Source organism: Balaenoptera physalus, assembly GCF_965194825.1.
Source record: "Balaenoptera physalus genome assembly, chromosome: 9".
Taxonomy (NCBI): Eukaryota; Metazoa; Chordata; class Mammalia; order Artiodactyla; family Balaenopteridae; genus Balaenoptera; species Balaenoptera physalus.
The window spans coordinates 53045100-53068587 of NC_138888.1; the positions used below are offsets into that span (position 1 = coordinate 53045100).

The 23488-nt window shown below is 39.3% G+C and overlaps 1 protein-coding gene across 3 annotated transcripts in view; it reads right to left on the reverse strand.

Moving 5' to 3' along the window:
- CRYBG1 (crystallin beta-gamma domain containing 1) overlaps nucleotides 1–23488 on the reverse strand; it is a 221437-nt gene that overhangs the window by 7626 nt on the left and 190323 nt on the right. For all 3 annotated transcript variants that reach the window (XM_082475082.1, XM_082475081.1, XM_082475083.1), the window contains 11 exons: nucleotides 22659–22785; nucleotides 19793–19828; nucleotides 18280–18428; nucleotides 17458–17584; nucleotides 17221–17366; nucleotides 9325–9451; nucleotides 9089–9121; nucleotides 8067–8179; nucleotides 6362–6491; nucleotides 2241–2380; nucleotides 357–480 (listed from right to left, as the gene is read on the reverse strand). In XM_082475082.1, coding sequence (XP_082331208.1) covers nucleotides 357–480; nucleotides 2241–2380; nucleotides 6362–6491; nucleotides 8067–8179; nucleotides 9089–9121; nucleotides 9325–9451; nucleotides 17221–17366; nucleotides 17458–17584; nucleotides 18280–18428; nucleotides 19793–19828; nucleotides 22659–22785 — 1252 coding nt within the window. The remainder of the gene's footprint in view (nucleotides 1–356; nucleotides 481–2240; nucleotides 2381–6361; nucleotides 6492–8066; nucleotides 8180–9088; nucleotides 9122–9324; nucleotides 9452–17220; nucleotides 17367–17457; nucleotides 17585–18279; nucleotides 18429–19792; nucleotides 19829–22658; nucleotides 22786–23488) is intronic.

The window sequence follows — 23488 nt, forward strand, 5'->3', positions numbered from 1 at the left end:
CAAATGAGGCTGGATAAGGGAAAACTGCTATATCTGAGAGTTTCAGAGGCTTTAGGATTTTCTCAATGAGGAGAGGTTGACAGAATTTCAAAGTGCCTGGGGCTGGGAGCCTGCCTACGGACACCCCAGGGCTTGGGGCATACCACGTTTTGATGTCAGGTGTAATAACATTTCTGAAAGCAGTCACAACCTTTTGGCACCAGAAACACAGCCGAAATTCAGAAATTCTTGGGGAGGGGGGGTGGGTGGGGGAGAGGCCAATTTCACACTTAAAATTGAAACTAAAAAGTTAATTACATTTACAAAAAATGATTTCAGAGAACAGTCTATTCAGAGCATGTAGAAGAAGAAAATACCTGAACAAAAGGTCGTAGAGAACCTATTTGGTGACAGCCACTGAATTCATACCAATTAGGTACTTCTGCTGGTGACAACAGGAACTGTCGACCCCTGTAATTGCCATATTCATAAGTAACCCATCTGGAAAACAAAAGGAGATAACCACAGTAAGTACCAATATCCATTTCACAGTGGGCACCAATTATATTTTCAGAACACTTTGATTTTTAGACTGAGCTTTTCATTTATTTATTTTTAATTTATTTTTGGCTGCATTGGGTCTTCATTGCTGTACTTGGGCTTTCTCTAGTTGTGGTGCGCGGGCTTCTCATTGCGGTGGCTTCTCTTGTTGCAGCATGCAGGCCCTAGAGCGTGCAGGTTTCAGTAGTTGCAGCATGTGGGCTCAGTAGTTGTGGCACGCGGGCTTCAGTAGTTGTGGCTCATGGGCTCTAGAGTGCAGGCTCAGTAGTTGTGGCGCACGGGCTTAGTTGCTCCGTGGCACGTGGGATCTTCCTGGACCAGGGATCGAACCCGTGTCCCCTGCTTTGGCAGGCGGATTCTTAACCACTGCACCACGGGAAGTCCCTAGACCGAGCTTTTTATACTTTAAATATATGTTGGAGGATTAAAAAAAGGAAACTACCTTATTATCAAAAACAGCTACAGCACCCGTGTCTTGACAAATAGCAAATTCATGGTACATGAGTATTTATGCCCAAAAGTTCCACTCTTGAAGAGAAATAGGTAAGTTTTTTCTTCAATAAGGCAATGAACTAGAGATAGTCTTTTAGCAGGACAGCCCAGTACTTCCTGTGAACTTTACATAAAACATATTCAGTTGTAATAATGGACCTTTATTTAAATGGTTAATACTTGTAAAGTTCTTACACAGGCTAAGTGCTATGTAAGCGTTAGATAAAAATAAATAATAAAGTTTTGTTTAAAATGAGAGTAATCTTCCTCAATCCAGAAAACTCCTAAAGATACTCAGGTCTCTTCCACACAGAGATGCTGGTACCCACACCTGAAGTCTGGGTTCCAGCGCAGACCAGCATGCAAGCAACACAGCAATCTTTCTCTCTGGTTGATGTATTACATCAAGGAAGAATGTTCTCTATTTTTAACCCTGGAACTCTAAAATGTTATCGTCGTAGTCATTTTATCATGAAAACAAAGTATTAGTTTAAACCTGTTGGAACAAAAAGTCATGCATAAAATTCTATCACCCTAATAATCCGAATTTGTTTTTTAAATAGCTATAGTCCTCTCCAACATTTGATGCCTTCAAACTATACCTATTGTTTTTGTGAGTGAAAGAAAAATACTTTTGTAAAAACACATTACATTGATAGTCCTTATTCATTTTTACATTTTAATTTCAAAATTATTCAAAGTTGAGAAAAATCTTCCCATGTTGACATTAAATCATTTTGCCTATAACATCTGCTAGTCACTCCTAGTTGAAAGAAAATCCCAACCATTACTCCAAAATCAAAGGACTTGGTCTTTCAAAAGGATAAGCAAAATCAGTTCTCTTTCCTACTTGCTAAGGAAGTGCTCAATAACTTTATTGCAAAGCATTCGCCTAGGAACTTTGAGAGTCCTTATCTTAAGTAAACTAAAAATCTGGATGAAGAGATGATGTCCCACACATGGCTTGTCCCAATAGGAAAAGTATACTATGAGGGAACATAAATATTAACCCTTACAGAAAAATACTAAGAGGGAACATAAATATTAACCCTTACAGAAAAATACTAAGAGGGAACATAAATATTAACCCTTACAGAAAAAAAAGGGGTTATACGTCAATTTGGTTAAGGTAACATAGAAGAGAAATATGATCAAACTTAATTTTTAAAATCTATTTTACTGAATAAACAAGTAGGTAACTCACTTACATGCCACCAATCACCTGAACAGAGCGTATGTGCGTGTTGAATCCTAGGGATCGGAGATTAACTATTTCTGTACTAAATTCAATCTTTTTTCCTTTGAAGTCTTCTCTTTCAAAAAGAATAATTGTTGGTTCAGAAAATTCCTGTTTAGGAACAAAAATAATGTTCTGTTACTCATCCTTGATAGTAATTCGAACTTAACGTGAAAATCATTTTGTTACAAGGACAAAGCACAAGATCTGGCCGGATTTGGCCTGCTCATAAACTCCATTTTCCAGAAAGTCTGGGTGGTTATACACTTCAAAGCTAAAGCGAGGAAGGATGGAGGGCAGAAAGTTTTTCCCTTACATAGAAAGGCAGGTAAATGTAAAGTATTATAAAACAGGGAAAATATCCCAGGCATAAAGGAACAGGTATATATGCCTGGAATATCAATTCTTTTTTTTTTTTTTTTTAAATTTTGTTTTTTTTTTATTTTATTATTTTATTTATCTATTTAAATTTATTTATTTATTTATTTAATTTATCTATTTTTTGGCTGCGTTGGGTCTTCGTTGCTGCACAAGGGCTTTCTCTAGTTGCAAGCGAGCAGGGGCTACTCTTCGTTGCAGTGCGCGTGCTTCTCATTGCGGTGACTTCTCTTGTTCCAGAGCAAGGGCTCTAGGTGCGTGGGCTTCGGTAGCTGTGGCACTCGGGCTTAGTTACTCCTTGGCATGTGGGATCTTCCCAAACCAGGGCTCGAACCCGTGTCCCCTGCATTGGCAGGCGGATTCTTAACCACTGCGCCACCAGGGAAGCCCTGGAATATCAATTCTAATGGAATTTATTTTCAACTTTTCTGTTTTCTATTGAGATAAGAAGGGGCTGGAAAGCCAAGGACATAAATGGCGAGGGTCGGGGGCTGTGGTGATCTTTGGGGGTCTAGTGGTAATCTGCCTAATAAAGGAACCTTCCCCTTGTATGCATTTTCATGTCTTTTTGTTGTTGTTTTTAACTGTCAATAAGACAATGATTCTGTGTATTCCCAAATTTTCCTGTAGGAATAATTGTTAGGAGAGAAAAAATAGGATGGAAGCCCCAAGTTCAAGTCCACTGATTTTCAGAAAAATGAAAAGTTGGCAGCTTATGCTTGTTTTTCAAACTACAGACCCTTATGACCCTAGACTAAGCTCTAATGATAATAATCCTAAAATCTTAAATGATACATGAAAAATTCCCTAACTTGCTTAAAGTTTTGTGGCAACGGTGTGGCACCATACTGCTTCATTTATGTGGATGTGCTCTGATGTGTAGAAAGATCTTGACCAGTAAACAGAGCAGATCAGTGTGTAGAGGGGGTCTATATGGTCTAGAAATTAGGTTGTATAAACCATATAAGAAGGAAATGACAGAAACTGTAGTAGTATTATTACTCTGCACTTTCGCTGCACTTTTCTCTGAGATGGCGTGCCAAAACGTTCCAAGCACTCTAATCTAGCGACAACCACCAGACGATTTTGAAGTACTAAGTCACAATTAAAATATACATTCTTAATATGGGTAAAGTATTCATTTCATCATAATCAAAACTTAAAAGAACATCATCTGTAAATGTCAAAAGTGATGTGAGCATACATGCTAAGTTCTGCTTGAAGGAAGGCATTTGAAAGCTTTAAATCTAAAGTGGGTTTGTTTTTTGTAAAAATACTTGTAGGTTGCTTTTAGAATTCCAAGCAGGTTAAATATGAAATTTTTAGATATTTTATTATTTGTCAGTTAATGAATCTTACCACATCATTTTATGTTTCACTGCTACTATTTTCACATCTCAAGGAAGGTCAACATTTTTGTTATTTGAACGGGCAGGAGGGGATGAGAAAAAGCCAACTCACATATGTTCCTTCTACCTTTAAAGCTAAAATCACCAACTACATATGTTTAAAGCTTTTTATGAGATATCAGCTACCAAAAACTAACAAATACTTCCCAAACTGTCAGATACACCCAGACTTTAACACCTAAACATTATCTTGCAGTATCATTCTATTGAATATTGCTTTGTCTGCATTAAAATTAAAGATTTCGGGGCTTCCCTGGTGGCGCAGTGGTTGAGAATCTGCCTGCCAATGCAGGGGACACGGGTTCGAGCCCTGGTCTGGGAAGATCCCACATGCCGCGGAGCAACTGGGCCCGTGAGCCACAACTACTGAGCCTGTGCTCCGCAACAAGAGAGGCCGCGATAGTGAGAGGCCCGCGCACCGCGACGAAGAGTGGCCCCCACTTGCCGCAACTGGAGAAAGCCCTCGTACAGAAACGAAGACCCAACACAGCCAAAAATAAATAAATAAAAATAAATAAAAACTAGTAAATTGGCCACATAAGATCTTTAAAAAAAAAAAAAAAGATTTCTCGTCAAAAAGGAGCACTATAATCTGGATTGGCACATACATGAGAAACTGACAAAAGTCATTTCATTGCAAATCTCTAAAACAACAGAGGAATAGATTTAAAAACTATAAGGAATTTCTGCAAATCAATAACAACGACGGGAAACTAAAGAGCTGGGCAAAGGATATAAATAGGCAATTCACTGAACAGAAAACCCAAATGACTAGTAAGTATATGAGATCTCACCAACAGTGAAATGCAAACTAACACAACTTCTACCCCATTCTTTCAAACTGACAAAACTTAGAATGTCAGAGACTACGCCATTCTTTCAAACTGACAAAAGTTAGAATGTCAGAGAATACTCAATAGTGGCCATGATGCTGAAAACTGGAATCCACATGCACTGCCAGCAACGGTGTAAAGTGGTGGAATTCGGTGGTACTTACTGAAGGTTGCATATTCATGCATGTGAGATCCAGTAAATCCACTCTTTTTGTTTGTTTTTGGCTGCATTGGGTCTTCGTTGCTGCCCACAGGCTTTCTCTAGTTGCGGCGAGCGGGGGGCCACTCTTCACTGTGGTGCGCGGGTTTCTCATCGTGGTGTCTTGTTGTGGAGCACGGGCTCTAGGCGCACGGGCTTCAGCAGTTGCGGCTCGTGGGCTCTAGAGCGCAGGCTTAGTAGTTGTGGCGCGTGGGCTTAGTTGCTCCGCGGCATGTGGGATCTTCCCGGACCAGGGCTCTAACCCGTGTCCCCTGCATTGGCAGGCAGATTATTAACCACTGCACCACCAGGGAAGTCCCAATCCACTCTTTAATATATATCCACAAAAGATCCCAGGGTAATCCATTATGCTGTATGTACATCTAGTTAATGATTATATATTGTATATACATATCACATCATGCGCACCCATTAGAATCAATAACTAGATGTACATACAGCATAATGGATGGCTCACAAAAAATTTAATGTAAGGAGAGTTTTTATAACATGATGAGAACTATAGCATAATACTGTATATAAATTAAAAGCCTGTATACATATTTTTTAAGAACATATATTTTATAGGAATATCCAAGTTGTACTCCAAACACATTAGAATGGGTACCTCTAAAGGTAGAGGTACAGAAATAGGGCTCAGGGGGACTTCCCTGGTGGTCCAGTGGTAAGGAATCTGCCTTACAGTGCAGGGGACATGGGTTCAATCCCTGGTCAGGGAACTAAGATCCCACATGCCGCAGGGCAGCTAAGCCAGCGCCCTGCAACTACTGAGCTTGGGCACCTCAATGAGAGAGCCCGAGTGCCGCGAACTACAGAGCCCACGCGCCCTGGAGCCTGCACGCCACAACAAAAGATCCCGCATGCCTCAACAAAGATCCTGCAACTAAGACCCAATGCAGCCATAAATTAATTAATTAATTAATTAATAATAAATAAATAAATCTTAAAAAAAAAAGAAATAGGGCTCAGGTGTGAAATGGAAAAAAACAAGACGGAAGGGCCTTGAACTAGCCCATGATTGTGCACTGTGCACCATGACTGACCCAACACTGCCCCTGAAGTCTTAGAAAACAGCAAACAGTTTACATTTTAAAGATCTGGAAAGAGACCAGGGTAGAAAGTTGTCCACGCAACTATTTTTTTCTGCCTCCAACTTTGTCCTGAGTAAGCCTACCTGCTGGTTCCCTTGCTCTGTCTGTCAGCTGTGTGACCATACATCTCTGTAACGCTATATTCACCCTGACATACTTACGAAATCTATAAAACGAACAGACTTGAAAGTTGCTTCAGGCAGGCATCCCATTGCAGACAGCGAAGGATAGTGGCCTTCCTCCAACACGTACTGATTACCCGAGAAATTTTCTCCGTCATATGCAACCCAGCTATAGAGGAAAAACCACACACATGTATAAATGTAATTTGAGTCTTCCTAGTCAAGAAGTCTGATTTTTAGAGGTAGCTGCCATACAATAAACACAATGCTTATGGCTAACAGTGTTCTCTCTGCAAAAAATGTCTGGATATATTTATTGCGTTTCATCTTGTGGCAAGTTAATATTCATAATAAGTCATTTGGGAAATAAAACTTTTTTCTCCATGAAATTATTAATGCTTTCACCTCTCCACCTACCAGCATTCCTTGCACCTCTCATGGTGCCACCATTCTCCCAGCCAAGGTGGTCCTGTCAAGCCCTTGAGTCTTCGAGTCTTTTCTGGATACTCCTTCAATCTTCATAGCTAGTCAGTCACCTGGGTCTACTGTTTCCTCCCCAGATTTCTCCCTCACCCCTTTATCCTCATTTCCAACACCTCTGCACTGGGCCAGGAGTCAAAATACCACAGTGACTTAGACAAGTCACTTAGTCTCTCTAGCACTCAGCATTATTGATAAAATGGTGACTTATCATGCTTCCCTAGAGGAGTTGGGGGTCTTTTTGTTTTGTTTTTGTTTAACCCAACACATACTTATCGAGGAATAATCGTGTGTCAGGTATTTTTCCATTGCTGGGGATATAACAAGACAAAGTCCCTGGTATCTTGACGTTTATACCCTAGTGAGCTGAGATGGACAATAAATGAATAACAAAAAAGTACATGTCTGGTAGTAATAAATGAAGCAGCATATGGGACAAAGGGAAACTAGGACAGAGGTGCAGGTATGTGCTAATAAACAGTGAAGCTTCATATAAATCTATGCATTTGAATGCAAAGCCAATGCTCTTTCCACTTTGCATTGCCAAATGGCATGATGCTGCTGTTTAGACCATGAAGAACTATATGATTAAAGGCATTACTACTACTACTGCTGCTACTACTATTACTATTATTGTTATTCAACTTAATTCATCACCTTTTGCACAGATTGCTCCAAGGGTTTCCTGATGCGTTTCCCTGACTTTGAGCTCCTTGCCTTGCCCATCTTGTGTTTTCCTTTGGCATCCATCTACATTCATATGCTCAGGAGACTCATCGCCTGAGCCCACCCTCCCTGTCCTAACTCACTTCCCCTCCCCCCAGTACAAAGACCTCCCAGCTAGAGAGGGCGGTGTGCCCCTCATCAGCATCCCCACTCCAGCCATGCACTTGCCTATCATGCAGAATGCCTACCCTACTCCTACCCACCTGTAAAAAAAAAAAAAAATCTATCTTGGGAGGTGCCTTAGAGATGATCTAAAGTCCCTTTACAGAGGACGGGAGAGGCCTAGAGGGCAGAGAACCTGGTCTGAGTCCCATTGCACAACGAGGTGGTGATCTTCAACTTCTCCCACCCACACTGATGTCCACGTCCTCTGACGCCCAGCACTCAGTGCTCTGAAGTCCACTTCAGTACTCGCATGGTCTTGTACTATGTGGTGGTCTCATGCGGTACCAAGCTCCTACAAGTGTATTTACTTGCTGATATGTGGATCCTGTTTTCCCCCACTGGTTGGGCTCTGCCAGTCCACTGTTTTGCTTACCTGCCTCCTAAAACTCTGCAAGACTTGGCAGAAAATGACTCATCAATTTGACTTGTTGTTTCTTCAAAACACTGACTGCGACCTTGAAACTGTGGTTCCGAAAACAAGTGAACCTTTGAAAAAGTAAACGGAAATACATAAAATTCTTTTCCTAAACACATGAACTCATTCAGCCTCTGAAATGATAACCAAACATGACCTGTTAACTTTTGTTATCGTAAACTGGTATAAATTTTATAAGTCCTTTAATTTTTTACTTCTACATTAATGATCAATTAGAAATACTTTGCACCATTCGTGATTGTTTAATTTCATTCAGAGACATCAAAGGATAGTCCAACAATAGAGGCAGCTTTCTACAGAACACCCTCTTGTAACAAGCTGTGAGGCATTTTAAAGCTTTACTGTGGCCAAAAGTAATTGTTAACAGTTCTAACATTTACAAGAAACTATATTTTGGAAACATGTAGTGCAGTTTTCCTCCCTCTGGATGGAAGCTACCTGCTGACTTATTAGACTCTTTTGTATGCCAATAAAGGAGGCTACAGTGGTGTTTGTGCCTCTGTAATTATGGCTCTCTGAACACTTCCATTAAATAGTCTTTAACGAATTTAACACTTCAGTTGATACAGAGTCAGCATTCAAAAGGCTTAAGTGAGACACCATATAAAAGACACTATAAAAAGCCTAATGCAGACACAGCAAATATGAACATTCATTTTGCTGTTTTCCACAATAACTATATGCTATTGTTTGAAATACTAATCCTAGTGTATTAAACTCTGATCCACTGTAATGATATAAAAATTTAACTTTTTATAAGAAATGTTTAGATATGGGTCAGTGCTATCAATTAAGCCTTACTGTAAACTTAAATCTAATTTTAAAATATAGTTATGCTTTCAGGCACAAAAATGGGTAAAACTAACAATATGTTCCCAAGTGTATGATGTTTTACACATAAATTCAGCTTTTTAACAGAAGGTTTTTAATTATGAAAGATAGAATGTTTGTTAAGTTACCTGATTTCGTCTCCCTGGGCTGGTGAAAGAATCCTAAGAATTTTTAAAGGGAAGAGAAAAGGAAATGAGTAGGGCAGACATCTTGAAAATTTCTTCTGTGGATCATTAACAATTACCATTAAAAATAAATAATCTCAGGATAGTTTCTATAGTTAAGTATTACATGAACCAGAAGCACACATTAAGGGAATCCAAAATTCAGTTAAATATTCTCAGAGAAAAATGTAACTCCTTACCAAACATATGGGTTGAACAGAAGAGATCTTACAATTTTTGCCTCCCCAGTCCTCAAAGCTGGTATAAGAGCCTTTATCCAGTATATACTGTTCTCCTGTGAAGTCAGGATTTTCATAGGCTACCCATCTAAAGAAACAAAAAACACTGACTCGTTATAGTTCATAGTTTACATTTACAATAAAACTATCACACCCATTTGGATAAATATACATTGTATAGCAACTTTCGTTTGTTTTACTAATAAGTAATCTGAATAATTTTTCTGGTTCTCCATTAATCTTTTAGGAGCAGATAGATTTGTCTGTAGGACAAATCAAAGTGGCAAGTGAAAGAGTATCTTTACATGAACCTTTTGGTGTTCCCGCTTGTCAAATCTTATTCCCTGAAAAAACTCCAGTAAGGCTATTTCTCTATATTTCTTTCTAATTCTATTCTAAGGAAACAATTTGGACTTTCAAGAAGTAGCTGTGAAAGTTCTTTTAATAAGCAAGTAAGAATTCTTTTTGTTATCAACATTAAAGTATTTTTCCAGAAAGATACTACAGGAAGCTATGTCTCTATTACACAACAAACCACACTGGGAAAAAAAAGCTGACATAAAAAAATGCTTAAAAAGAAAAAAAGATCATAAAACAGCTAAATAATGAAAATTTTGTTTCAATCAGGATTTCCAACATGACACAACTATGTAATAAGCAAAATTGAACAAACTCTTGAGAATACTAAGAATGAATCTCTTTTGGAATGTTTTCATAATTGTTATCTTTTAAATGATCCATACTCAGAGAGGAAAATCAACAAAACCAACTTATTGATGCTATTTCTTATCCAAAGATAAAGTCTTAGAAGGGAAAAGAGTTTTTCAATTCTGTTATATTCAAGAGATACTCAGTGTTTCCTCCTCAGTTAATTCATTGCCCTATATTGGTCCTCTCACAGCTTAAAGGAATAATACCTTTATGCCCATATATATGCTCAGAACTTTCCAAAATGCATTCACATCTATTATCACATTTAATCTCTTAGGGATATAACACAGAATAACAAACCTGACTCCGTATTAGATCTAGTCCTTTAGCTCTAACCTTTGTGCTCTGTTGCCTGTGCTTAGTCACGCTGGCTCTGCAGCTTTGTAAAGGAATGCTGCCTGTTGCCTGAAATATACATGATGGTCCATTCTCGAGGCTCTGACCTTTAAAGCTTTAGTGTAAAACTTTTCCATTCACATAGAGATAAATCAAGTTGCAGAACAGAAAATAACAACTGTCTTGTGGAGGTTTCTAGGAACACTGTGACCAGACCCACGTGGACAGCTGCAAGAACAAAGGATTCCAGCACCAAGAAGTTGGCAACAACCTACCACAGCCCCTCGCCTTTCAGTATAAAAGAAGCCTGAATTCTAAGTTGGGGAGGATGGTTCTTTGGGCCACTAGCCCACCATCTTCTCCGTCTGCTGGCTTTCTAAATAAAGTCACTATTCCTTTTGCCCCAACACCTCGTCTCTCGATTTACTAGCCTGTCGCGCGGCGAGCAGTACGAGCTTGGAGTCGGTAACAGGGAGGTACTGGTTTTCACATTTTACTGAAAAGAAAACCTAAAGACACAGAAAAAGTAATTCATGTATTCATTCAACAAACTGACTGGCCATTTACCATGTGCTGGGAACTAGACTGGCACTGGGAATGCAAGATGAAAAAAGGACAAAATCCTTGCCCTTGAAAGTTCAGAGATGGGTAAGAAGCATCACGTGGTATTACTTGTTGGTGTTTGTTCTGAATGGGAAGTGACCTGTCAGTCAGTGGCCAGGGATGAATGAACCCTTGACCGAGTCTCCTGAGGCTCACCAGGTCTCTTCACCTCGTGACCCCAACTGCCACCTACCCTTGTAGTTTTGTCATTTACCTTTCCATTAAGCCATACCTAAAACAGCCCACATGCTTCACAATTAGAACAGATTACAATTTTACTATCTAAAGGGCTTGACTTAAAAACTCAAGTGCAGTTATTACTTGGAAATGAGCAGCCATCAAGAAGAACACTGTAAAAATCTCAAGTGATAATTAGCTATGACAGCTAACATCTGTGGACTCATTTCTGGCCAGCTGAATGGAGAAACTGCTATATGCACCAATCACAGTCTATTTCAGAAAATACCGCTTTCCCACTTCAGAACCTCATAAGCAACTTTAAAATCCTATTCTTCAACACTGTGAAGTGAGGAATTAGGTAGGAGGCCTGGTTCTAGGTGTGGTCATGACACTAACTTTCAGATAACTTTAAAGAGGTCATTTAACCTTTGTGAAAGTCCATATTTTCATTTTTAAGTAAGGGCATTGACCAAGATCCCAATGTTGACAGGGCGGGAGGCTGTACAGCTCACAGGTGCCTCTGTGTGTGGCCTCTGTTCACACAGCCTTTGACTTATCACGAGTCATGAAGAGAAATGACAACAAAGAGGGAGCCCAGAACACTGCTTTGTGGGGAGGAATTTCTGCAGAGCAAGTAAATCTACTTTACAAAAGCCAAGACCTAAAAAAAAAAATTAAAGAGGATAAGACATATGACAAAAAAGTATTCCTGGCAAGGCTCTGGGTCTGTAGCAAGTTAGAGGGAAACAGAGGGGGTAAAGTCCTTTTTGCCTGATTGTTTGACTTTAAGGTTTGGAGGGAAAACAGCTAGTGAGGAGGGAAAGACTGAATACACAGGAGAGAAGGTGACAACTGAGTGAACCCTGGATGACACTTTAGCCAGTGCTTTTTTTTTTTTTAAACAAGTGTGAGTACTGTATTTCCCTATAAAACTAAAATAAATTACCTGTAAGAAAATACCCAACACCCAAGTATGCCTATCTAACCCGCTGAAGTTGAAAAAGGAAAACCATTTATTAAAATGTCACTTGAATTGACAATAGTGTTGTTTTCCTTCCAAGATGTAGCCCTAAATCCAAAATTCATTTCTGAGATTCTCTGGTATATCTATGATCTAGAGTCTACTTATAACTTATACCTGAAACTCTTAAGAAAAAAACTCCTTCCTGTCCTTGTTTAAGCATATTCTGTACATGTGAATGAACACTTCTCTATCTATAAGATTGCCAAGTATAAGTACAAACAGGTCTCAGCCTGCTGGGGTCACTGCTCAGAATTTAAGGGCAGCAGGGCAAACCTGCCCTTCTGTGGAGGGAAAAGGAAAAAAACTCAAAACCAACACTTTTTAAAAAAATCTGGACTCTAGAAATATTTCATTTTGCTGTTGAGTTTTAAAAAAATTAGCCCAGTTTCCACTATTTGAACAAGAGGACAGCACAGAACTAGAAAATGATTAGGAGGGATGTGTAAAGGCATCTCTTTTGATGTTTCAACAAGAAACAAAATGCGGTTCCTAAATCCTCATTTGTTGGATTTGTGAGGATCCTTCCTGAAGCCTGTTGTCGGTTTCAGAGCTAATTATGAGTTCACCACCCAGGGAATTTATTATGCATGTGATAGTGGTACATCTCAACCTTCCTATCCTGCAGGGCTCAACTCCAATGCTACCTCCTCCAAAGTCTTCCCTGTATCCAAACTGGAAATTAATCTCTCTCTGCCGTGGATCCCCAAAGCACTGAATCTTTGCGTATTTTGTAGCAATAATTAGGTTTCATATAAATACTGTAACTTCTTTGAGGATATAATACAATGCTTTGCACATACTAGACCTCAATAAATATTTATCAAATGATTGACTGAATGAAATATGAGGAAGCAGCTGGCCCTGGTAAGTACAGAAGCGCTTCTACAACCACAGAATTTAAAAGGAAGTTGTGTGTGTGTGTGCGCACACATGCATGCCTCCTTTCAACTTCCTCCCAACAACAAAACTCAACTGCTACAACCAAAAAAAAAAAAAAAAAAGCCTAAGCCAGGAAATGTAACTAGAAATGACTAAAAATAGAAACATATAAAAGCAACATTTTATAAAGGAAATGGATTTTAAGTAAATAAGGGCTGGTTAAAAAAGAGAGACTGGCTCCAGGCACAATAATTCTACAGGTGCTAACAGCATCATCTACAGAAATGCCCTAAGGGAATTCCACCCAGCATCCTTTTGCTTCCTCTGCTAGGGTATGTAACTGGGCTCTGACTAATGAAACCAACACACCTGGTGAGTATGAAAATGTGCAACTGTTTCCCCACATTGAGTTGGTCATTGTATTTTCCCTCTAAATAATTCACTTTAAAGGCAATCAAAAATACTATAGAGCCACAGCAATATTTCAGATAACTTCTGAATGCCGTATCATACCTTTTGTCTATGGCAGATTCTAACATGTTAGGGTTCCAGAACAGGACCCAGGAGAAGGCATTTCCTGCTAAGAATGGAAGCCCCAGAAGTCACTGAAGTCATTCTGTCAAGATGGTGCAACCAACACAAGAATTTAGTGAACATGACTAACACTAAAACAATATTACATTGTAGACACATCTCAAATATCCAGGGCTATTGTGGGAAGCCCCTTGAAATACAGTAGAGTTGAGGTTAGAATGACTCATAGTCTATGTTACTCATAGCATAAGAGCCTAACGCCAAACGTTTTCAACAGAATCAGTGTCAAATGATTTCATATGACCATTTAAGAATACTCTCACTTACAGCAAATTATAACTGACATCAGCCTGGACCATAAAAATAATTGTGTAACTCACTTTAACAGACATCTGCTTTTGCCAATCCAGTATCTGTACCCACTCTTTCTGATGTTCCTGGGGAACTCCTCAGCCCTATTATACACTAGTAGTCCCCATGGGACTGACCCTATATCTCAGCTGCAGGGCTGGGCATGTAACACAGGCACAGCCATCTCCTTGGCTACAGTAATTGGTTCAGACAGGTGCACATGACTTAAGCATACAGAATCGAAGTCAAACCTGGAACTTCTGTGGGAAAGAGAAGCTTTCCACTAGAAGCAGTGAGATCTGAGAACAAAGCAAGATGGTGCTGCCACAGGTCCCAGATAGAAAGTATAATAGGGAAGAACAAATCTGACTCCATATTGGATCCTTTTCTTTACTTTAACCTTATTGCTTTTGCTACAAGTTAATCCCTAAAGGGATGTTGCCATAGCTTAAAGTAAACAAAATAGCCCACCTCTGGGAACCCTGCCTCCCATGCCCAAGTGTTAAGCTAAAATACTTTTGTTTGAGTTCACAGGAAACATCCCCACCAGGTCCACCTGGCTGCAGAAAAGAAGAAATTAGCACATCCCTTGGGGAGGCTGGTCAGAACCAAGAAGTATTTGCAACAACTTATCAGCTTTTTTACTTTACCTCCTCACCTCCCCCTGTTTGTTCTATAAAAGAAACTAGCATCCGAAGGCCAGCAAGATGGCTCTTTTGGACATTGGTCTGCCGTCTTCTCAGTCTCCTGGCTTTCCAAATAAAGTTGCTATTCCTTGTCCCAAGACCTCATCTCTCCATTTATTGGCCTGTTGTGCGGCGAGCAGTAGGAGCTTCAACTCGGTAACAAAAAGTACCTGCCTACAGTGAAGCCAGCATAGCAAAAGTGCAGTCAAGAGACAGAGGGAGATCAAGTCCTAATGACAGAGGCTGAATCCCTTCATTAGCCGTGACGGAAGCAAAATCTTTCCCAGGACTTTTCAGTTATGCACGTCAATGTATTACATTTTTGTCATTTATGCCAGTTTAGACTGACCTGCAGTCACTTGCATCCCAAAGAGTCTTGACTAATCATCTTTCAATAAAAACTTACTTTAGCATTAGTAAAACATTCAACTGCTAATTCCAGGTACACTGAAACAAGTATTTTTATATTAAAATAACACAGAGCCCAGAAATGAACCCACCTACATGGTCAATTAATCTACAACAGAGGAGGCAAGAATATACAAAGGGGAAGACAGATTCTTCAATAAATCATGTTGGGAAAACTCAACAGCTACATGCAAAAGAATCAAATTGGACTACTTTCTCACACCATATAAAAAAATAAACCCAAAATGCATTAGAGACTTACAGGTAAGACCTGAAACCATAAAACTCCTAGAAGAAAACACAGGCAGTAGGCTCTTTGACATCAGTCTTAGCAATATTTTTTTGGATGTGTCTCCTCAGGCAAGGGAAATAAGAACAAAAATAAACAAAAGGGACCACATCAAACTACAAAGCTATTGCACAACAAAGAAAACTATCAACCAAACGAAAAGGCTGCCTACTGAATGGGAGAAGATATGTGCAAACAGTGTATCTGGTAAGGGGTTAATATCCCACATATACAAAGGACTCATACAACCCAACATCAAAAAAGTAAGCAACCCAATTACAAAATGGGCAGAGGACCTAAAGAGACATTTTTCCAAAAAAGACCTACATATGGCCAAGAGGCACATGAAAAGATGCTCAATATAACTAATCATCAGGAAAATGCAAATCAAAACCACAATGAGATATTGCCTCACACCTGTCAGAATGGCTATTATCAAAAAGGCAACAAATAACAATTGTGGGTGAGGATGTAGAGAAAAGGTAATCCTTGTGAACTGGGTGGGAATGTGAATTGGTGCAGACAATGTGGAAAACAGTATGGAGGTTCCTCAAAACGTTAAAAATAGAACTACTATACAATCCAGCAATTTCACTTCTGGGTATTTTTCCAAAAAAAAAAAAAACACCAATAAACAAAAATACTAATTCAAAAGGATATGTGCACCTCTGTGTTCATTGCAGCATTATTCACAATAGCCAAGATATGGAAGCAACCTATTTATCTACATGGATAGACAGATGTGGTATGTGTCTATATATATATATATATATATATATATATATATATATATATATAAAAATAAATTATATTAGCCATGAAAAAGAATGAAATTTTGCCATTTGCGACAACATGGGTGGACCTAGAGAGTATTATGCTAAGTGAAATAAGTCAGACAAAGACAAACACCATACGATTTCATTTATATGTGGAATCTAAAAAACAAAACAAATGAACAAACATAACAAAACAGGAAACAGTCACAGATACAGAGAACAGGTGGTTGCCAGAGAGGAGGGGCGGGGGAGGCTTAGTAAAATAGGTGAGGGAAAATTAAGAGGTACAAACTTCCAGTTACAAAATAAATGAGTCACGGGAGTGAAATGTACAGCATGAGGAATATTATCAATAATTATGTTATATCTTTGTATGGTGACAGAAGGTAACTAGACTTATCATGGTGATCATTTTGAAATGCATAGAAATATTGAATCACTATGTTGTACACCATAAACTAACATGCTGTTGAAAGTCCAATTATACTTAAAAAACAAACTCATAGAAAAAGAGATCAAATTTGGGGTTGCCAGAGGTGGGGAGTCGGAGGGGAGGGGGAGTTGGATGAAGATGGTCAAAAAGTACAAACTTCCAGTTATAAGATAAATACTGGGGATATAATCTAGAATATGATTAATATAATTAACTCTGCTGTACATTATACATGAAAGTGAGGAAATATAATGGAGCAGGTGTAGGACCATAGGAAAATCAAATGGGACTTTGTCCCAACCTCAGGTTTCTAATGTTAGATCACTGTTATTATTTGTTTCCCATCATAAGTAATTCATGAGTTCTTTCCATGAAGAATGACAAGGGAAGTGGATCTGTAGATTTCTATCATGAAACTCAAAAGCCTCCTCCAATGTTATATTACACATAAAAAAAATACTATATGAGAAAGATTTTAAAAAGCAGCTATAAAAATATAGTGGCAGTAAGTATTAAATGGCTGACTTAATGTTTAGTTTTTGAGATATGTACTTATTGAGTGCTACTCTGGGTCAGAGACTCCATTACTTTAAAACAAACCAAAGTGAAACCCATATTTAAAATCCCAATTGGGTTATTGCACTTACACTCCACTCAGTACATTAACAGACTGTGTCTTCACTCCGTATCCAGTCTCCTTTAAATTAGCAACAATTCCTAATACATCAATACTGGAACCTTTGGATCCAAAGTTTTTTTCACTGTACATTATCATGTGAGCATTTGAAAAATCCTATTGAGAAAAAAAAATTCAAAATTCAAAGGCTAGCCGTTTATTATCCCCAAACGCCCAAGTATTAGCCATTAGCTTTTCTTTAACTTACACCTAATATAGGTCGTAAAGACTGAAGTTCTCCACTGTAGCCTCCCCAGGCATTCCAGTCCTTATATTCTCCTTCTTCAAGCAAATACTGATGACCAGTAAAGCCAGGCTTCTCATAAGCGACCCAACTACAACAAAAAGAACATGAAGGAGTAGAAATTTTCAGTAGTGTTAAAGTATCAGTTTCATTGACAAATATAAATAGCTATAAAGCTAGACAGGGACTCATGCATTATGACTATTGGAATGCTTCCCTAGCATTTAAGAGACTAACAGAACGGCCCTAAGAAGCATACACCAACGTTCCAAAAAGGAGTATGGTGGGGTCAGTGTGCATGCGTACACGTGTGTCTGAACGTGTATGTTTAAGAACTGACTCAAAAGAACTTCAGCAAATAAAACCGAATGAACTTTCTTCAAATAGTAATTAAAATATTGTATATTTTGGGCTACTTACAAGCCATTTTCAGTGTACAATTCTAAAAGAAATATGTTAAGATCTATAAAGTGCAAAATATGATCCTACAAAAGAGAAAGCAAACTAACAGTTCAATAGTTTGGAGCATAATATTAATAAACAAGATTGTACATTTGATCAATCTGGATGGGCCAATTTATCAGCCTTGCTCAGCTGAATGACCCCAAACCAGCCCAGCAAACTGCTGGGTCAGATCCAGGTCACAACTAGCTGAAGAAAACATGTTTTAAATTCACTCTACCATACAATCTGGAATGCTATCTTTGGGAGAGAGAGAACATGTTTTTTTTAACTTTATTAAAGGGAATAAAAAGAAATCCTTACAGGTCACTCCTGTCTACTTACACGCCTCTTAGAACTTTCATAGATCCCACTGATGTAAGGGGCAAATGTTCATCTCCAGTTGTTTCACCTCCTTCCATGATAAAATTACACACCTCTTTTTCTAGTTCCATACATTTTCCTTCAAAGAAAGGCTTTTCATAAATAACTACCTATAACATAAATGAGATATGCTAGTAATTTGTTAAAAGTTAAATATCTTAATAGCCAAACATTAAATTAGTCACTTAATATCACTAAGTCCTGGAACACAAATTAAAATTTTCTAATCATATTTTTTAAATTAACTAAATAACAGTATCTTGTAATTTTTTAATAAATTTATTCATTTATTTTTGGCTGCATTGGGTCTTCGTTGCTGTGTGCAGGCTTTCTTTAGTTGCAGCAAGCGGGGGCTACTCTTTGTTGTGGTGCGCAGGCTTCTCATTGCAGTGGCTTCTCTTGTTGTGGAGTATGGGCTCTAGGCGCACGGGCTTCAGTAGTTGTGGCACACGGGCTTAGTTGCTCCGTGCCATGTGGGATCTTCCCGGACCAGGGCTCGAACCTGTGTCCCCTGCCTTGGCAGGCGGATTCTTAACCACTGCACCAACAGGGAAGCCCCATGAAATGTAATTTTAAAAATCAGAGGGCTTCCCTGGTGGCGCAATGGTTGAGAGTCCGCCTGCCAAGGCAGGGGACACGGGTTCGATCCCTGGTCTGGGAAGATCCCACATGCCTTGGAGCAGCTAGGCCTGTGCACCACAGCTACTGAGCCTGTGCTCTGGAGCCCGCAGGCCACAACTACTGGGCCCACTCGCCAGAGCTCCTGAAGCCCGCACGCCTATAGCCCGCGCTCTGAAGCAGGAGAGGATACCACAGTGAGAAGCCCGCGCACAGCAACGAGGAGTGGCCCCCACTCGCCACAACTGGAGAAAGCTGCGCGCATCAACGAAGACCCAGTGCAGCCAAAAATAAATAAAATAAATAATTTTTTTTTAAAAATCAGAATTTTTTTTCTGCTGTGGTGTAGCCTGAAGTCAAGGTTCAAAAGACAGTTTATGCATAATTGGTTTTTGTTCAATGTCTAGAACTGATATGTAGAATTTTGCTCAGGCCAAACTAAGGAACCAAAGTATTCTAAGTTGCTTTAAAAATGAAACAAACTATAGATCAAACTATGTGTCATAGATGTGTGAAGTAGAACTAACAGAAAGAGCATTTGGGAGTAGGGAGAACTTGTCTTGAAAAGTGAGGTTCTTCCTTGCTGACTGACAAGTAGCAACAGGTCCTGCAGTTAGTAAATACAACCACAAACTACAAACTTAATACAACAACGAACCCTTTGAGCCACGGCTACGCATACTGTTAGTGATAACTGGTGCCGTTAGCATCACCTTCCAGCCTGAAGGATGCCGTGTAAGCTGGACAACTTCCTTTGGCTGCAATTATGTTTTACGGAAGCTGATATGTAAAATCACACAAGTATTACCTTCATGGAGATGGAATGGGAATAAAAATTTTTAAATATATATATTACCTTTGGATCTATAGGGAATTCAACTTTACGGCCACCCTGAGAAGAAAAATAACATAATAAGAAAAGCGGTTTGTCACTGATAACGTTACCATTTTCTATTACCCACAGCAGCCTGCGGTAAGCCATGGAACTGCAGAGCAACCACATTCCTGTTTGTTTAATCAATGCTGAGACAGTTCTAAAATTACCAAAAATGCAGGGAAGATATGAGGAAGACTGTCTAAAGCAGAGTCTCACAGAGGCGGTCTATAAGCTGAATCTGTACGGCAGCTGTGCTTTTTAACCAAATAAGTGTTAGGGTTTTTTTTGTTTGTTTGTTTTAACTCAGTAAACTTCTCAAAAAAAAAAAAATGCATATTTCTCACTTACCTTAAAAAGCAGTCCTAAGATCTGACATCTCTGGACCCAAACTCTCACAGGCAGCAACCTTCACCTTCTGCACTTATTAATTGGGCTCACCCTCCAGCCAGGATACAGGCTCCAGTTTGCCTGTCTCCACCTCTTCCGCAGTTCAACTCCCTGCCAGCCTACTCACGCCTATTTGCTGCCTGGCCCCGGAGGCATTTGATTTTGCAACCACTGGCTTACAAAACTGTTGAAGTTCCCTCAAGTTCACAATATGATCTGAAGGACTTTTGAAATAACCAGGTAAACTGTTAGATAAATTTAAAGCATCCCGAAGGATGGGTCTATGGGGGTTGCTATACTTTTATAATAAAAATGTTTTTTTAATCTAAAAATCTTACTAAAAATAAACCATAGAAGAGGTATCTCATACAAATATTAAATAGGGTAAAAGTTAAAATCAGCAATGGGAAATTAAGAAGGATATTTTTCACCTATATGTTTAAAAGCCTTAAAAAAAAGTACAGCCAAAGATGCTCAAATACAGCAAATGACCTGTAATTATAAAGTAATGTGGCGGATTTTATCAACAAACCAGGGCTCATACAGGCAAGTAAGTACGCTTTTCAAAAGTAATCCTTTTTGAATGCTGTGAACTTCACAGTTCTGCTGCTTATCATTAAAAACTGCCTTCAACCCACTACTGAGCTTGTACCCTGAGAAAACCATAACTCAGAAAGATACATGTAGTATGGGGTGGTGGTGGTGGGATGAATTGGGAGATTGGGATTGACATATATACACTAATTTGTATAAAATAGATAACTAATAAGAACCTGCTGTACAAAAAAAATAAAATTTACTTACGTAAAAAAAAAAAAAAAAAAAAAAGATACACGTACCACAAATGTTCACCGTAGCACTATTTACAATAGCCAGGACATGGAAACAACCTAAATGTCCGTCGACAGACAAATGGATAAAGAAGATGTGGCACATATGTACAATGGAATATTACTCAGCCATAAAAAGGAACAAAACTGAGTTATTTGTAGTGAGGTGGATGGACCTAGAGTCTGTCATACAGAGTGAAGTAAGTCAGAAAGAGAAAAACAAATACCGTATGCTAACGCATATATATGGAATCTAGAAAAATGGTACTGATGAACCTAGTGGTAGGGCAGGAATAAAGATGCAGACATTGAGAATGGACTTGAGGACACAGCGGGGAAGGGTAAATTGGGACCAACTTAGAGAGTAGCACTGACATATATATACACTACCAAATGTAAAACGGATGGCTGGTGGGAAGCTGCTGCATAGCACGGGGAGATCAGCTCGGTGCTTTGTGACCACCTAGAGGGGTGGGATAGGGAGGGTGGGAGGGAGACGCAAGAGGGAGGGGATATGGGGATATGTGTGTGCATACAGCTGATTCACTTTGTTGTATGGCAGAAACTAACACAACGTTGTGAAGCAATTATACTCCAATAAAGATGTATTAAAAAAAAACTGTCTTCAAAACCTGAGGCGATTCTTTCATACATTCATAAAACTAACAAAACTTTGTTCTTTGAAAATGGATTTAACTTTAGAAAAAAGCCCAACATTATTTGCATGAAGACCAGCAGACATCTAGGTAATTAAACTACAAGCTTTGGCAGGAGGGGTAAAATTAAGATAAAAAAATTATCTTCCTGCCTTTCTAATTTTTCTCAAACTGCCTCAGAAGACAATCACAAAGTGGAATTTCAAGAACACGTCTGTAACAGGAGCCTCACTCATGCAGTAGGTTTTTAGTGAGCACCTACTACAATGCAGCTCAACATGGGGTCAAAAACAGGTGCAGCCAGGATCCTCCCAAGGCTTAGAGTCTTGCAGATGAAACAGACAAAGAACAAGGCAAAATACAGGGAAGGAAGCACAGGCCCTTTCTAAGGCAAAAGCTTTGGAGAACAACACTCATTCCGACATCCAGCTCCAGGGCCAAAGCTGCCGCCCAGCCTGGCCTCCTGTCACTACAACTGGCTGGTCCGCAGCAAGCCCCGTCCTTGCCCAGCTCCGCCCTGGATCATGCAGTGTACTGACATCTCCATCTAAACTAATCCTGCTTCGTTTATAAGACCCTCTTGAATTATCGTGAAGCTCTCCCAATTATCCCCCTTCTCTTTTCTACACACCTACAAGTTGGACTTTATCTGTCCATCCTCCTGTTTTTCCACAAAGGTTTAATTCTTCACTTTCTCATTTCTGCTCTGGGCTGAGCTTTGCACACACATCAGCGGCTCTGCAAGGCCGAAAACACCTTGAAGGCCAAGGCCATGGGCTTATCCACATTTTTTCATCTGTAGCATCTAGCAAGTTAACCTTTCTATTATTTCTATCTAGGAATAGGTCCCATCTTCTACATATTTGTTTTTAAAAAGTCTACTTTATTGCTTTAAAGTCACATCCCATGAATTATCAAAGTTAAGCAAAGAATTACTGATTCTAAGAACACATCGTTGGATTCCATCTTTACCATTTTCAGAGGCCGCATGGATCCAATGTACGCCTCCTCTGTATCCCAGAAGGATAAGTCAGGGTATTCACCAGGTTCCAGGATAAAAGGGACACCCTGAAATCCAGGCTCTTCGTAAATCAGCCATCTAAATAAGTACCAAGGAAGGAAGAAATAGAGACAATTCATCATTTCTGTCAGTGGGACACAGCACCCCACTGATGAGAGAGGAATAGAACAGGAGAGGATGTAGATCTGGATGACGTACAGTTACACTTAGGTAATAGAGCAACATTAAACTCAAGGAGGAGTAAGACATTATATGCACCTCTTCTTGAGCTTTTACAAGTCTCCTTGGCTTGGCTGTCTTTGTCCACTTATTTTACTTTCTACTATGAACTGCTTCAAAGTGTAAATGTCTCTATTACTTCCAAGTAATAAGAGTAGTTATCTTTTGCACTATGTGTATTTAGAGAGGCTCTACCCAGGAGATCTCAAATGTTTTAAAAGGTTACATCTCATTTGTAACCAAAGAATAGGATGTTCCACCTAATCATTTTTCACAGTCAAAAATTAATAACATCTAGCAAAAGAGCTTACAAGGAACGCCACTCAGAATTCTACGTAATCCTCACAACAATGCTATTGGGAAAAAATACTATTGTCCCCATTTTACAGGTGAGGTTAAGTAAATTGCCCATGGTCACACAGCTACAAGTACCAAATGCAGGGCTGATCCTAGCTGACTCCGAAGCCAAGCTCCCAATCATTCTTTGACAGCAATGCTTCTCTTTCCAGAGTGCACTGAACGTAATTTCACAATGACTCAAGGTCATCGCTGTGAGCATGAC